Source organism: Rattus norvegicus, chromosome 13, assembly GCF_021556685.1.
Source record: "Rattus norvegicus strain SHRSP/BbbUtx chromosome 13, alternate assembly SHRSP_T2T, whole genome shotgun sequence".
NCBI lineage: Eukaryota > Metazoa > Chordata > Mammalia > Rodentia > Muridae > Rattus > Rattus norvegicus.
The window spans coordinates 88,268,818-88,284,795 of NC_141546.1; the positions used below are offsets into that span (position 1 = coordinate 88,268,818).

At 39.3% G+C, this 15,978-nt stretch overlaps 1 protein-coding gene across 1 annotated transcript; it reads right to left on the reverse strand.

Annotated features, from left to right (window-relative positions):
• Positions 1–3,970: 3,970 nt before the first annotated feature.
• Positions 3,971–10,242, reverse strand: Fcer1a (Fc epsilon receptor Ia). Its single transcript, NM_012724.4, has 5 exons — positions 10,141–10,242; positions 9,725–9,745; positions 8,251–8,505; positions 5,428–5,685; positions 3,971–4,442 (listed from the first exon to the last, which is right to left on the reverse strand). The coding sequence occupies exons 1-5, from the start codon at positions 10,187–10,189 to the stop codon at positions 4,288–4,290; spliced, it is 738 nt and encodes a 245-aa protein (NP_036856.1). The 5' UTR covers positions 10,190–10,242; the 3' UTR covers positions 3,971–4,287.
• Between the last annotated feature and the right edge of the window lie 5,736 nt (positions 10,243–15,978).

Genomic DNA, 15,978 nt, shown 5'->3' on the forward strand with positions numbered 1-15,978 from the left:
TAGTCATGAAAGACTGCATTGATTTCAATTTATTAAAACACTAAATCCATAAAGTTTCTAAATCTGATAAATATCAGTTTTGGAAGCAAACCCAGAAAGACCTGTTTGCTGTGGTTAGTTGGTACAGAAGCACACGTCTTTATGTCAAAAATTTCCTTGTATTCTGTTTTCACAAATACGAAGTTGATTTGTCTGAGAGCTTGAGGACTTTTCAAGAGCGATAAAGTACGTTTTTAAAGCAGTGTCGCAGATGTAAGAAAGGAAACTTGCATCAGCTAAAGGGAGCACAGGTATGGCCTCTGCACAACCTTTTATACACACATAAGAAGATTCAGACAGAGAAGGGGGACATATGGACAAGGTGAGCTTTATTCATCCTTTCAAGGATGCAGTAATGGGGATGAAGCGGGAAGGAACCTGTAGATATCCCAGTGAAAGGAACGTCAGTTCTGTTGTTTGACATGAGGGGAGCACAGCACTTTGGACAAAAGCACTAGAAAGTGAAGTCTGCACGGGGAAGGAGTGTGGAGGGCTATGTGTCCAGATTTCCAGAAACAGTAGAGCCAGTTACGTTCTGTGAAGTTGACTAAAGGACAATTGGCAATTCTGATAACTCTGGTTTAAGTAAAGGTATGAAGGACTTGCACTCATAAACTCCCCAGGTAACTGAGAGCTCTGGAGTGAGGCTCTCAGTGAGTCCCCTTCAGGAAGCGTCCTTGCTAAGGAACTGCATCTCTGTGAGTTTAACATATTCTGGGGGCGTGTTGCCTCTAGTGGTTTGTCTAATCCGTGGTATCTCCTCTCTATGGTGATTAGGAAGCGTTATCTCAGGTCCAGAGCTGTCATCTGTGACATGGCTTAGGGTTTCTGTCGTGACTGTTTCACATTTCAGCTTTCTCTTTCAACCTTGCTTTTTCCACTCTAGCAAAGGCATGGATACTGCATCCAAGCCTCTGTCCTGGAGTCTCTTTCCTGGGGTCAGCAATCTATGGCAGCGTTTTAGAACCCCGTGTCTGCAACAGTTGGCATTTGTGGAAAGCACTTTTTTTTAGCCTGAAATTATTCTAGCACAGGTGGATGAGATCTTTTCTTCCAGTTTTAAAATATATTTTTGTTTACAAGTACTGAGTCATACCCACCACGTCACAATTTACCTAATGATTATCTTGTATGATCTTGAAAATTGGTTAAGAAATAAATATCTAATTTTTCTGTCTGAATTTTCTGAAATTTCACATTCTTTGCCCCCTGACCTCACAACAGTACAGAGATATTTTGCCCACTGCCTGTGCTGTATTGAACATCAACAAAACTGATGGTACACCTATGCCTTTTCAGTTTTGAAAGTGAAAGATTGTGGGATGTACAAGTGGTAGATGCAGGTGGACTTGACAGCCATTCGGTGCTCATTAGTAGAACCCAGTTTCCAGTGTGAATGCTGTGGTAATTGATGGAGGACAAGATGGGGATATGGACTTGGTAAGTAACTGTCTGGACCTGGGCAGGTGAATTAAAGCAGGAAGACAGACTCTGAGGTCATCCATAAGCCTGGGCTGTCTCTTACACTTCTGCTTTCCGCAGGAGGAAACTGCAACTCCAGATTTAGAGAGGTACTCCTGTGTTCCACATTTCCCATCTGAAGAGAAGCCCACATTTCCTCTAAGAACTTAGTTTCCAGACAGTCTCCTGATACATCTTTTGTTGGAATCTTTATTTGGAGGCATCCAAGGAATTTATCTTCTATGGGTCACAAGCCAAGAGATGCTCATCTGTTTTCCTATTCCCTAAGTAGAAAATCATAAAGATTTGTGATTATCTATTTTGAGGGAGCAAATGTTGTTTTATGCTCTGACTTGGACCTATTTAGAACAGATCAGAGGTGACTGAGGAGGCCACAGGTAAATCAAGAAAGGAATATTTTTTGACTAACCTGTATAACATACTGACTCTTTTGTCACAGATTGAAATACTTTATGTACATATATATGAGACACTATTAGAAGGAACAGAAGGTTTAATTTGGGATGGTGGGCAGTAACTATTTGAATATTAACCTCATTTTCAATGTTACTTCTGGAATAGTATGTGAATGACCATGAAAACTAAAGAAATAAAACAGAAATGTCAGGTACGATCTGAAATTAATTAGGAAGTTATATATGACATCCAACATATCAAAGTGGTGACAGATCTGAGTGCCTAGTGTGAGAGCATGAGAAGAAATCCAGCCTTGCATTGCGTGGCAAATGACTTCTGAAAGTCTGCACCTCAACGATCAGTACATGGAAAATGAGTAGCAAAATGCGAGATTTGGGAGACTCTAGAAACCCCCTGTCCAATCCCCTCTCATACAGAAACAAATAGCAGCTCAATGATTTACAAGTGACCTGGCCTGGTCCAGCACTCAGTGAGAAGCAGCTTGGACTCCCATCCCTCTCCTCTGTTCTGTCCATGGCCCTCCCATGAATGACTGGGGAAGGAGGGAGGTAAACATGAACAGCAATGTTCAGGATTCCTAGAATATTTCTAGATATTCCTTCAGAAGTTTTCCAAGCTGATCAGTTCTGGAATTTCTTTCTGCTTCAAGCACCTCTCAGTTCTTATCTCTGAGGATTTGGCATAAACACAAAGTCTGAGATAAAGGTGGAAATTCCTTTTTAGCTCAGTGTCAGCAACAATGATACTGTAGGGCACTCTATGAAACAAAGGGTCTCAATTGTGTGCGGAGGCAACACTGTGGTCTCAAGGCTTTATCTTGCAATAAATCTTGGGCAGGTAGCAAAGAAAGTTTCCCATAAAAGCACCGAAGAGTTTCCTGTGGGGACTTTCCCCTGCCTGTATTTTAATAGGAATTTCTTCTAAATTGACCACACCTATTTACAAAAAACAACAACAAAAGCCCATATAGCAGGAATGTAGTCACTCCTTACTCTCTGAAATAACAAGAATATTGGGGAAGAAGAAGATGCTAAAGAGATTCACATCATATACCCATATGCCCATCTTTAAAAAATAAAAATCTGAAGTCATTATTATGTATACCCCACTAACATTTCTTGGAAGAATGAAAATCTCAATCTAGTCAGTGTTTGTAAGTTACCCTCATACCTTTCTCCACACTGTAAGTAGGGGCAGAGTCTGGGCAAACTTGAGACCCTCTGCTCTCACATGTTGGTTGTCATATGCCAGTGTTCAGCACTGACAGCATTCCCCGTAGAGTTTTCTTTAAGCCCCAGCTCATTGTCTACATAGGCATGGAACAGGAGCCGGACTAGACCTGATACCTATCCTCATTTCTACTTTAGAAATGAAACACTTGTCTCATACATATATAAGCTGATTTTCCCAAATCACAAGCCCAGAAATTAAAAGAATCAAGATCTGGATCCATGCCTTATGTATACTGTGTTATTTAGTCTTAATAATGGATGCATTTGCTGCAAGGAAACTCAATCCCATTCACATTGTGAGACAGACCACTGGCCCTCAGTGACTACTTTGGTAACAAAAGGAAAGATATAAAATAGAAACATACAAACCTAACTATTTCTTTTACCCAAAAACTTATTTGGTTTTAGACTATAAACAATGTTTATCATTGCTGGGATTCCTCAAAAGCTATTTGTTCTGTTAGTCTATGGAGATCTGATACAAGTTGCATCTATTTGAACGTAGGGAAGAATTGATCACATATGAATCCTGGTCTTCTGAGTCAACTTAACTTTTTCTTGAGAATCAAAAGCTTCTAGCAACAGAAGGCAGGATACAAACATGACCAAACTCACCAGTATCCTACCTACCATGTCTTCTGTGCCACCTACTGTTTATAATGACAGAGAGAGAAAGAGAGAGAGAGAGAGAGAGAGAGAGAGAGAGAGAGAGAGAGAGAGAGAGAGAATGTATATATACCCTCATGGTAGTTCATCTAGAAGAAAACGAACAAATTAATAAGACCAGAATCTGTAAAAGTACCATTCTACATGATTCCATACTTTATTCAAATTGTACTTCTCTTTTACAGATATAGACAAAGCAATCAGCTCATTCTTTAACTTCTTAAACCAGTGTTTATTGAGTATTTGTTATTTATTGCATGTCACTTAACCAGCTGCTGTTGGTTTAATGAAGCATTTATGCAATTCCTGGGGTACAGACATTTCTATGGATAACATGAGTGTCCTTTGACAGTTGAAAGGCTATTGAAGATACTGTGGGAAATAATTGTTAAGAATTGTCTCTTAAGCGATGACATTAGTTCCTTTATATACCTTGGTTAAGAGTTAGGTTTCAACCTTTTTTTTTGCCTTTTCCAGTCTTCTGAATCTTCAAGATGGATTCGAACTGTTTGTGGGTTGAGAACCATAACCCAGTGTCCACAGCAAACAGAATCACCGCCAATGATGGGAAAATGAGTTGTAGCCAACGATACTCAATTGTGTAATCTAGAATGGAATGTAGATACAATAAGCATACAATTCACATTAGAAAATGAAAAATGGGGCTCAGAGAGCCATCTTCCTTAAGAGGGACTCAAGCATAACGGTCCATCATTAGGATAATAGAGTATCCAGGAACAGAGAGAGAATACTCAAGATCCTGAGTTCTATGGTCTGTATTTCTAGAGCACTGTGGAGGGAGAAATGTTTCTCAATAACTCCCATCCACCCATTCTTCTACACAGTGAAAGTCATAGGAGACAGGATGCTCTTATCTAATGACTTGGATGTAGAAAAGACACAGCATGGAGACAGAGATAATTAAACATCAGAGCATGATTCTATGGTTGACCATCTTGCCTTTTTATAGATAATTCTAAACATGCCAAAATAAAACAAGATTTCCTCCTTCAAAGGCAAGCAAACATTTCAAAGTTGCCCTCTTACATGACATTACATAAGAGCAGCTTTTCTTATGAACCTTGGGGCCAGCCCACCTGCCTTTCCACAACAGGCACACTCTCGTTCTTCTGGACCTGCACACACAACTCTCTGAGGAGCTGCTTTTCTCCCCTACCATCAATAGTTAATAGGGACTCTTCAAACTCTTTGAATCTGCTTCCTCCATCTTCCCAGACCACTTTACATTTGAGAAATACAAACACTCTTCTTTAGACAGCAATAGATAAAAAAATCTCAAATGTTAATTATAATGTGTTATATCTGGACAAGCTTTTATAGTTTATAAAGCAATTTGACAAAAGTATCTGACTAATCTTTATAGATTTCCATTTAGTGTTTTGGTGTTACACATAGCACATAGCACATGAAGACTCTGCTTTGGAGATGCGTCCTGGATCACCTCATTACAAATTTGTTAGTCTTTCTAGGCAATCACGATGGCCTTGTTGCACTAATTTCAAACACTGGCTCATAAGACCACTTTCTCTTCCCCTGCCATGAACTATTTTTTTCTCCTTTATCAACTTACCTTTTACTACAGCAATACTGAATTTATCAGATTTACATTCAACCTTGTTCAAATAGCCTGTGCAGTGGTAGCTGCCACTGTCATTAAATGTGGCCTTTCTAATGGAGATGTTGTTGCTGTCATAAGAGTACTTGAAAGCAATGTCGTCCTTGTAGTAGATCACCTTGTGGACTTTCCATTTCTTCCAGCTACGGCATCTGATGTCAAAGGATCCATTGTCTAAGACCACGTCAGCAGAAGATTGGAGCAGCAGCCACTCTGAAAAGCATTCATTAAATTAGTGTTATTAATTTATTTATAAGAAGTGGAACAGGGGCAGATGAGCAGACAGATCCACAGACAGATTAAAAAGGGGTAATCCATGAACGACCATTAACTCATTTCTTGGTTTATAAGCTCAATTAGACATGAAAATAAATGGAAATCTGAAACTGATGGGGGTGAAGAGGTGGAGGGAAGTCATCTCTAGAACAAGACAGAGACCTGTGATAAGGGAGGCACCCAAGAATCAGTAGAGTGACCTTTGCTGTGACTCACTACATTAGGGATATGGAACCTGAACAGGACCTTCCTATAGCCAGGTAAGAATCCCAGAGGAGCAACAGAGACACCAATCCATCAATAAAACTTTCAACCCAAAATGTATTCTGTCTACAAGAAATGTAGCACGGCGAATAAGGAATGGAAAATAAGGGAATGGCCAACCAATAACCTGCCTAACTTGAGACCTATCCCATGAACAAGCAACAATCCTTAACACTGTTAATGATATTCTGTTATACTTGCAGACAGAAGCAAACTGTCCTCTCATAGACTCCACCCAGCAGTTGGCTCAGACAGATACAGGTGGCCACAGCCAAAAAATGGATGGCTCTTGGAGACTCTTATGGAAGAATAGTAGGAAGGATTGCTGGTCCCGAAGGTGATAGGAACTCCTCAGGAAGACCAACAGAATGAACTGACCTGGAATCTTGGGACTCTCCAAGACTGAACCACCAACCAAAGAACATACACAGTCTGGACCAAAGGCTGTAGATGTGCAACTTGGTCTTCATGTGGGTCTCAAACAACTGAAACGGGGGCTAGGCCAAAAGCTGTTGCCTATACATGGGACATGCTCCTCTAGCTAGGCTCCTTTTTCTGGTTTGCAGAGACTTGAAGTGCCATGGGGAGAGGTTACCCATGGCAGGGGCACCCTTTCAGAGGAGAAGAGGAGGGGGACATGGGGGAAGGATTATGGGATGGGGTAAGGGGCAGTGAGCTGGATGCAAAGTAAATGAATAAAAAATTACATTAATTTATTTTAAAAATCGACAAAATAATATGCATAACCTGCAAGCCACACCAGTGAATCCTTTTTCCCTCTGACAAGTCAGTCTGGAGTCATAAAGTATCTTGTGCTGCGTTACTGAGCCCCCATGTGGAAGCCCAAAGGCAAGAATTCCCTTACATCTGTTCTAGCTGGATCTAGCTAAGAGGGACCAGAAAAAAATACTCTAAAAAGGTTGAACATAGAATTTTTTTGTTCACTCTTTCTTCTGAGAAGCTTCTCGGTTCTTTTATAATCATAAGTTGGACAAAATGCTTCCTTAAAATATGTATACCAATTTTAATTATTTGTTTAATTTTTATTTACTGTCCTTTTTCCTATGTAGATCTATGAAAATACAGGGTTGTATCTGGTTCTGTTTTGTCAGTAGTACCTAACATAATGTTTAGAAGTTGGTAGGCAGGGTTGCGGATTTAGCTCAGTGGTAGAGCGCTTGCCTAGCAAGCGCAAGGTCCTGGGTTTGGTCCCCAGCTCCAAAAAAAAAAAAAAAAAAAAAAAAAAAAAAAAAAGAAGTTGGTAGGCACTCAGCGATTAAATATCAATAATGATTCTATAAATTATAAGAATCATACTCTATGACTAATATCACTCTATAGAATTGTAAAACATTCACTATTGCAGAGTTTTGAATGAGAACATTTCTAACATGTGCAAGTATAGTGTATCTATTATCAGGAAACAAAAGGCTGTTATTTGTTGTTTAGGTTGTATTTGGAATTTTATAAGTGTTAAAAACCATATCTTTTCACTCAAAGAAAAATATAACTTGTAACTTTTCCTTTCAAGAGATAGTTTGCCCATTCAACCTTTCATGATACTTAGATATGTTGTAATAAGTTTTGACACAAAAGAGTAATAAACTATTTCTTGAATTAAAATAAGCAGTAGAATTGTTTTTAGTAACAGTAAAGCACATGCAGAATGAACAGAGGTATCTTTCACAGCTTATGGATTGTTCAGAGCAAATCTTTACTCAAACATCATGATCCAAGTATACATACACAGCCTTTTGAAATATCCATAAGTCTATAATGCTATTTGATCACAGAATTTGTACGTATACCTAGGTAAAATAGATTTTTAAAAACAGGGCATATGAACAATATTGAAGACTAAGTAGAATACTGAAAGATAATGTAGGGAGCCATGCAGAAGGATACACTGAGATGTCTTGAGTGGTATGCCCCTGAGTCTCCTAGAATAACACACATCCATGCCATCTTCTAGTGCGGTAGTTCTCAACTTGTAGTAACAACCCTCTGTGGGGTTCAAACAACAATTTCTCATGTGTTGCCCAACACCATAGGAAAACACAGATATTCATGAATCATAATAATAGCAAACTTACAGTTAATTAATTAGCAACAAAAGTAATTCTATGGTTAGGGATCACTATAATATGAGTAACTATTTCAAAGGATTGCAGAATTAGTAAGGTTGAGTGGGTCACTCTTCACATGAAAGATATGTATTCCCATATCCCTGGAACGTACCTTGCATCACGTTCAAGTACACAGGTTTGCTCTTATAAAATCCTTGCTTCTGACATATGTATTTTCCACTGTCTTGAATGGTGGCACTCACAATGACCCAATGTGACGATTTCACATTAGAGATGCTATCATTGTGGATCCATTTAGTAGAGTTCATTTGAGAGGAATTGTTCCCATTGCATATAAGAGTCACTTTATCTCCTGTAAGTATTCTAATCCACGGTGGGTCCAAGGACACTACAGATTTCTGAGTGGCTTAAAGAAGGTAAAATTGTGAAGATAAATAAACTTTAAGTCGTTGAGAATTGTCCAGTCTCAAAGCTATAAACAATCAATGTTTCATCTTGTTAGTAACCATCCTCTGCCCTGATAATTAGGAAAAGCAATAAAAAAAGAAGTAAACAATGATGTGGTCTCAGGGAGCAACCAATATAGGCATCAACATAGAGGACAAATGCAAGGAACTTGGAGACAATTAGCAATTTATTTACGATGTGAAAACCTACTCTAACTTCAGTATTGGTGTCCATAAATATGAATTGTAATAATTTTTAGCATCATTTCTTAGCATAATTGTTTGTATATAATTAATGTTTGCTAAATAATTATTGAAAGACTAAATGTAGAAATAATGGATGGATTTTAAAGCCTTCGTTTCATTAATTCATGCCGGGAGCAACTGTCAGTCCTTTTAGATTATCTACCGAGTACTGGTACATTTTAGTATACAAGATTTGTTAATAAATCACTTTAATGATAATAAAAATATATAATAGACTTGAAAAACTGTACGCTCTAGATTTTTATAACTATTTAATTGTGAATATAGACAGTGAGAAATGTTTGTGATTTTAAAAGGTCATGAGAAGTACGAAGAGGGTATCAGCCGTGAAAGGATTCCAGGAGCAAGGACGTGTGGGGAAAATTTAAACAGAGGCTAAAAAACAGCTTGTGGTGATAACAAAGGAGTGATAGAGTCAATCAATACATTTAGACCCAAGAGACTTAGGATAGAGTGTAGTTTTTGGCAATTGTGAAATCTCCAGAAAGTGATGTAGTCTGTTGCAGGATTCTTTTTTTTTTTTTTTTTTTTTTTTGGTTCTTTTTTTCGGAGCTGGGGACCGAACCCAGGGCCTTGCGCTTCCTAGGTAAGCGCTCTACCACTGAGCTAAATCCCCAGCCCCAAGGTTCTTAACTATAAAATAGTAATAGGAAGGTTGGGTGACAGAAGATATGCCGAGGAACATCAGTGCAGACGTGGATGTTGGCTTAAGCAGAAGAGACAACTCGAGAGGGCAATGGTATATGGGGGAGTTTGGGACAGGCAATAAAGAGGAGAAGACAAGGTCGATTTGGAAATCACACTTCTCCAGGAAGAAGACTCGGAGCTCTAAGAACACAGGATGTGATACAAACAAACCCAAAGAGAGAACAATGTCCAGATACACTGAGGGAAGAAGGACAGAGGACTTACCTGTTAGCATGACACCCAGAGCTGCAAAATCAATAAAGGTTAAGTTAGTGTCTGTCCCCAGTGTGCCTCGATGCCAGAGCTCTGGGATCGGAATGGGAATGGGACCCACATCCCTGGAGCTTTAATGATCATGTGGAGCAGGAGCTCTCTTTCCTCTAGCCTCCTCCATTGGCATCTGTCTATAATCTGATAGACGTCAGAGGATTGTGAAGATTCAAGCTGTTAGCCAGATTTCTCACTGACGTGGTACTCAACCCACTTTCCTCGGCTTCTTTCTATTACAGACTGCCTGAAAAGCACCCCGTGGTTTGCATACGTGCTGCAAAGTCCCCAAAACCCATCAGTGCCCCCACCATGACACTCTGTTGGTGCATTTTTGTCCCTCAGGTTGGACAATAACAGGATCCTGTACTTACATATGAGCACTAATGCTAGGCACAGCCGGGCAGATCCTCCAGTATCCATTGCCCCTGTGCCTTCAGGTGCTAACTGCACCAGTGAGCTACGGCTTCAAAAGTAGGCTTGAAACCACGAAGGAGAAGGAAATGTCTTCTGCATCATATCTGGTTAACTCATCAGCTGTGCCTGGGCTTGGCTTTCTCCAGAGATAATAATAGGGTTGGCCAAGTTGGGCAATTTTATAGTCACCCATTTTCTCCGATTGTACCTTCAGCTGACACCTAGAATCTGGTAGGTGAGAACCAAGGGCCTAAGCAGAGTCATGTGGATTTCTTAAGGTGACGTTCCGTGCCCAAGAATTTGATTTGAGACTTGAAACCACGGAGTAAAGAGGACTGTAGAATGAAACAAATACTTAATACCCTGATAAATGCCAGGCTCTATGTTAAATATAACTGATACGGTGCATACAAGAAAAAAATCTCATTAGATATTACTGCCTAATTTGATTTGATTATAATCTATAATTTGTTCATTGAAAAATAGATCGGATGTCACTTTAAAAGGTAATTCGGGCTTTAAACATGTAAAAATATAACCCAGAAGCCAATCTCTTCATTATCATGATGCCCCTTTTAAAGAGCACTCCGTATCGTGGAGAAGAAGAAATAAAATGCTCTGAGGGTCCTTTAAGTTACCTTCGCTCTCCTACTTGGTCTCCTGCTCATCTGTTCAGTTCACAAGTTTCGTCTGATTCACCGTGACCTACTATCTAATTGGTTCTTTGAAGATAGCCTCCGGGGCTCCACTGGGTTCTTATGTGGCTCCTGACAAGGAAGGTAGAAGGGAATCCTAACTTAGGGGATTCCAGCATTTTAGTCTTAGATCTCAGCTTTGGTCAACTTTCAACTTTAAGGTTTCGTTTTTTTAAAATGTACCTGAGTCCTCTTCATCAGGGCCCCTCTGACTCATTTCTTGGTTTCTTTCCGTATAGATTAAAATCCAATGTTGCCAATGATCATAGAAAGGATGACAAAATGTCTTTCCATCTGCAAAGGTTTTCTATCCGATGTCTTCTTTGACTTTTTAGCCCTTGACAACCACATGTTGTTGATATTTACAGGGCAGAAGTCAAATACTCCTAATGACCATGTGGTTGGGTTTTACTTTTAAACTGCAAAGAGTGATATCTAGGCACTGACTTCATTATAGGATCTAATAAAAATAATCTTATATGTAAAACACATTGCACAGTATCTAGAATGTGAAAATATTCATAAATATATATTCTTCCATTTACTAGTACTATTTGCTAAATAAATGGCAACAGAACCATTCATTTTGGCTGTGTTTAGCCAATAGGAAACCTAGATAAGCTTTTTATTCAATGGCTGATATCTTAAGGCAGGGCACTTGGAGTGATCTCAGTCTCCTCGAGTCCTGAGGAAATAGAAAGATCTGGAAAGAAGTTTGCTGCAGTGAGAAAGCAAGAAGGGAAAGAGAAGTTTGACGTGCTAGGTGGGGGGTAATGTTTGATTCCTCAACCCTGGAACAGACAGAGATAAAATAGGTTTTTACAGATTGTTGAGCTTTTATTGAGAGATTTGGGGGTTCTTCTTTCCCAGGAGAGATGTCCTCCAGTAAAATTGTCTGAGATGCCGTCACTTTACTGTGTCTCAAGCGGCTTCTACAAGGGCTTTCCCTGAAGTCTATACACTCTCCAAACAGCTCCTACTTCTGTGGGAGCAGGAGTGCACTCCCTGAGAGATGTTTGCTTAGTCTGAAGAGGATCGTTTGCTAGAGAGATCATTTTTATTTGCTTCACCATCTAAAGCTTGCACTTGTGCGCCCAAAACTGAGATGAAGGAGTTCTGTTAGAAGCGGCAACAGGAAAAAAACACAGAAGTTCGTTAAAGCTTAAAAACAAATTATAGTTCCTCTTTTTGACCCTAAAAGAGTAAACGATTAGCAACATGAACATCAGAAAGAATAAACTATTTGTGCCCAGAGTATATTGCTAAAATGAGAAAAGGAACAGGACAAAAACTCAGAAGAAATAAAAAGCACCAACATTAAATAAGAGTTTCACTTATCTTGATTAATATAGTTTGGGTCCTGTAACTTTTAACCTTATTTGAAAATTCCTTCCAAATTTTTGTTTGTTTGTTTTTTCTTTATTATTTACTCACTTTAGCAGATGTTCTGAGGCCTACAGATTTATTTTATAACCACTGTCTGTATGGTATAGCTGCTCATTTCTTGTCCTCAGTGTATCTTCATTAAGAACATGTGCTTTGAGGCACAGGGAGAGCACATGGAAATTATATTTTAAACTAATTGATTTCCCAGGAAATTATTAGTCTTCTGAGTATTTGAAAACATTGTTCTGAAAGGGACCAAAAAGCTCAGGGTACCCCCCACCCAAAAAAAGGCTTCTATGCCTTATAAGGTTTTGTGAGAGTTAAAATATGGAATCAAAAAGGAAGGAAAAAGGTGTACGTAACAAAATCGGCACACTGGATGGAATCTCATTTCTTACCACAGGATTTTGAGTCTGAAAACATATGTATATTATGACATTTCATGCTTAGATTTAAACCTGTTGCCAGTTCTCAGAAGACTTAATCGGTATTTCATTTTGTGGCATGGAGACATAAAACTCTAATGGCTGTGCATAAACGATGGAACTTTTGTTCTATGGGGTGTCCTTGAAGCTAGAGTGAGGAGATTTTAGCTGGAACTTTATTGTCCTGGAATGTGTCTGAAAGAGAAGTGGCAGAGCTTAGCCTGTTTTTTCCAAAATCAGGAACAAGAAGGGACAATATACTGGCTTATTCTATGCTTTATAAACCCAAGGTCCAATAATATTGGATACGAAATGCTGAAAAGGTCATATACCTGTCTCCATACAATGTATGCATCTCATGAACAGCGTTCTGTCTCTGATGATCAGAGACAGGGCTAAGTATGAAATGCTTTATCCTCTTTGTCCCTCTTACCAATTCTATGTGACTAGTAAAGAGGAAATTACATCACAAAGACGTTAGGCAGTTTCTTGAAGGACTTCACAAGGGTAAACTAAATACTTAGGATTTGAACTCAGGCAATTTGGCAGGAGAGCACACATGTATAACCAGACAGACCAGTGTCTTTTTTCAATCAATCAACATATCACTATATGAACACTGCGTGCCTGAGGATTTGTCATAACTACTTAAAAACCGCTTAGATTGTCCAGAGCTCATCACCCAGAGAATCATTGACGTAGTTTATGCACTTCCTGTTTCACACATTCTTGTCCTTAATCCAAGGGTTGGTTTATGAATGCATAGCCATGCAATATAGTTGTCATGATGGTATTGTAAGTATGTTCATCCCAATTTTTTTTATTTAAAGGTTTTTAATTGTACTGTGAACTGCAGTCTAGCCTTCTGCAAGACCTGTAAACAGTCTTAACCGCAGAAAAACCTTGTCAACCCCACATAATCATTAATTTTTTTTTTTAGGGCAAGGAGGTCATCTCCCTTGTCTTCCTCCTGACACCTTAAACGGAAGTCTGCTCGAGAAAGAACATTTTAAGTGGGCACTAGCTAGCTGACGCGTTTCCCACTGAAGTCAGTGGCCTTGATATTTTTCACTTCCTGTCTTGACCTGAACGGTTACCTACCTCTGATTCAAGGAAAAAAATAAATCTGAAAGAAATAAATGGAAACTCCTGGGACTCACAGTAAATGCCACTCAGAAAGAGAGAACGATGGGGGATTATCCGAGCTCTGGCTTGGGCACAGACAGATTATTACTTTGGGAAAAGAAACCTGAGACTTTAATAAATAATGTCATCTACGATCCTTTCCCTCCTTCTTTAGAAGATTAATTTCTCTGTAACTAGAAAGGGAGAGTCAAGTGGAAATCTTCCCAGAAATAATACTCAAATGGAGACGAGCTGGAAAACGTGTATCTCACACCTGATGCATTAACAACAAAATAATACTGCCATTCAAACTTAAAGGTACCCATAATTGGATAATAAAACTTAATAGAACTGCCGTCATATAGTATAGATTGTTTATAAATAGCTATACTGGTTATACCAATTGATTGACATTAGTGAAAGCCAAATGTTAAAAAAAAAAGATGTGGTTCTTTTCTGGGTTCAAATAAAAACTCAATAGACTGAAAACAACATTACTAACCATTGTTACAATTCTTAGATACTAACTTACAAAATATTAAAAAGGCAGAGATTCACTATATTTTGCATGCGCTGAACCAAAAATTAGTAATATGGTTTGTTTCATAATCTATGTTATAGCTGTAGCCTGGTAGGGTGGACATGTGTGATATTTAAGCTACCTATCCTTTTTTTAAAATTCTTTTTTGTCTTTTATTGGATTTTTAAATTTACATTTCAAATGTTATCCCCTTTCCCAGTTTCGCCTCCAGAAACCTGTTACCTCCCCTGCTTCTATGAGGGTGCTCCCCTCACCCACCCACCCACTCTCTCCCACCTCTCCTCCCTGACATTCCTCCACACTGGGGCATCAAGCTTTGACAGGACCAAGTGTCTCTCCTCCCACTGCCCAACAAGGCCATCCTCTGCTACATGTGTGGATGGAGCTATAGGTCCATCCCTGTGTACTCTTGGGATAGTGGTTTAGTTCCTGGGAGCTCTGGGGATCTGGGTGGTTGATATTTTTGTTCTTATTCAGCTCCTTCAGTCATTTCTCTAACTCCTCCATTGGAGACCCTGCTCTCAGTTCAATGGTTGGCTGTGACATCCACCTCTGTATTTGTCAGACTCTGGCAGAGCCTCTCAGGAGATAGCTATATCAGGCTCCTGTCAACATTCATTTCTTAGCATCCACAATATTGTCTGGGTTTGGTGGCTGTATGTACATGGATTGTATCCCCAGGTGGGGCAGTCTCTGAATGGCCTTTGCTTCAGTGTCTGCTCCATACTGTCTCCATATTTCCTCCTGTGATTATTTTTGTTCCAATTTCTAAGAAGGACTGAAGCATCCACACTTTGGCATTCCATCTTTTGAGTTGCAAGTGGTCTCTGAATTGTATCTTGGGTATTCTGAGCTTTTGGGCTAATATCCATTACCAGTGAGTACGTACCATGTATTCTTTTGTGATTGGGTTACCTCACTCAGTATGATATCTTCTAATTCCATTCATTTGCCTAAGAATTTCGTTATTTTTAATAGCTGAGTAGTACTCCACTGTGTAAATGTACCACATTTTTCTGTATCCATTCCTCTGTTGAAGGACATCTGTGTTCTTTCCAGCTTCTGGCTATTAGAAATAAGGCTGCTATGAACATAGTGGAGCATGTGTCCTTGTTGTATGTTGCAACATTTTTTGAGTATATGCCCAGGAGTGATATAGGTGGCTCCTCAGGTTGCACTATGTCCAATTTTCTGAGGAACCACCAGACTGATTTTCGGAGTAGTTGTACCAGCTTGCAATCCCACCAACAATGGAGGAATGTTCCTCAATCCACCTCCTCACCAGCATCTGCTGTCACCTGAATATTTGACCTTAGCCATTCTGACTGGTGTGAGGTGGAATCTCAGGGTTGTTTTGATTTGCATTTCCCTGATCAGCACAGATGTTGAACATTTCTTTAGGTGCTTTGTGGCCATTCAATATTTCTCAGCTGAGAATTCTTTGTTTAGCTCTGTACCCTATTTTAATAGGGTTATTTGATTCTCTGGAGTCTAACTTCTTGAGTTCTTTGTATATATTGGATACTAGCCCTCTATTGGATGTAGGATTGTAATGATCTTTTCCCAATCTGTTGTTTGCCGTTTTGTCCTAATGACAGTGTCCTTTGCCTTACAGAAGCTTTG

Bases quoted from the DNA above. Each gene is read 5' to 3' on its own strand.
- Fcer1a (NM_012724.4), bottom strand. From the start codon at position 10,189: ATGGATACTGGAGGATCTGCCCGGCTGTGCCTAGCATTAGTGCTCATA. The intron at 9,746-10,140 runs GTAAGTACAGGA...TTGATTTTGCAG, and splicing joins CCTAGCATTAGTGCTCATAT to CTCTGGGTGTCATGCTAACA. The intron at 8,506-9,724 runs GTAAGTCCTCTG...ACCTTCTTTAAG, and splicing joins TCTGGGTGTCATGCTAACAG to CCACTCAGAAATCTGTAGTG.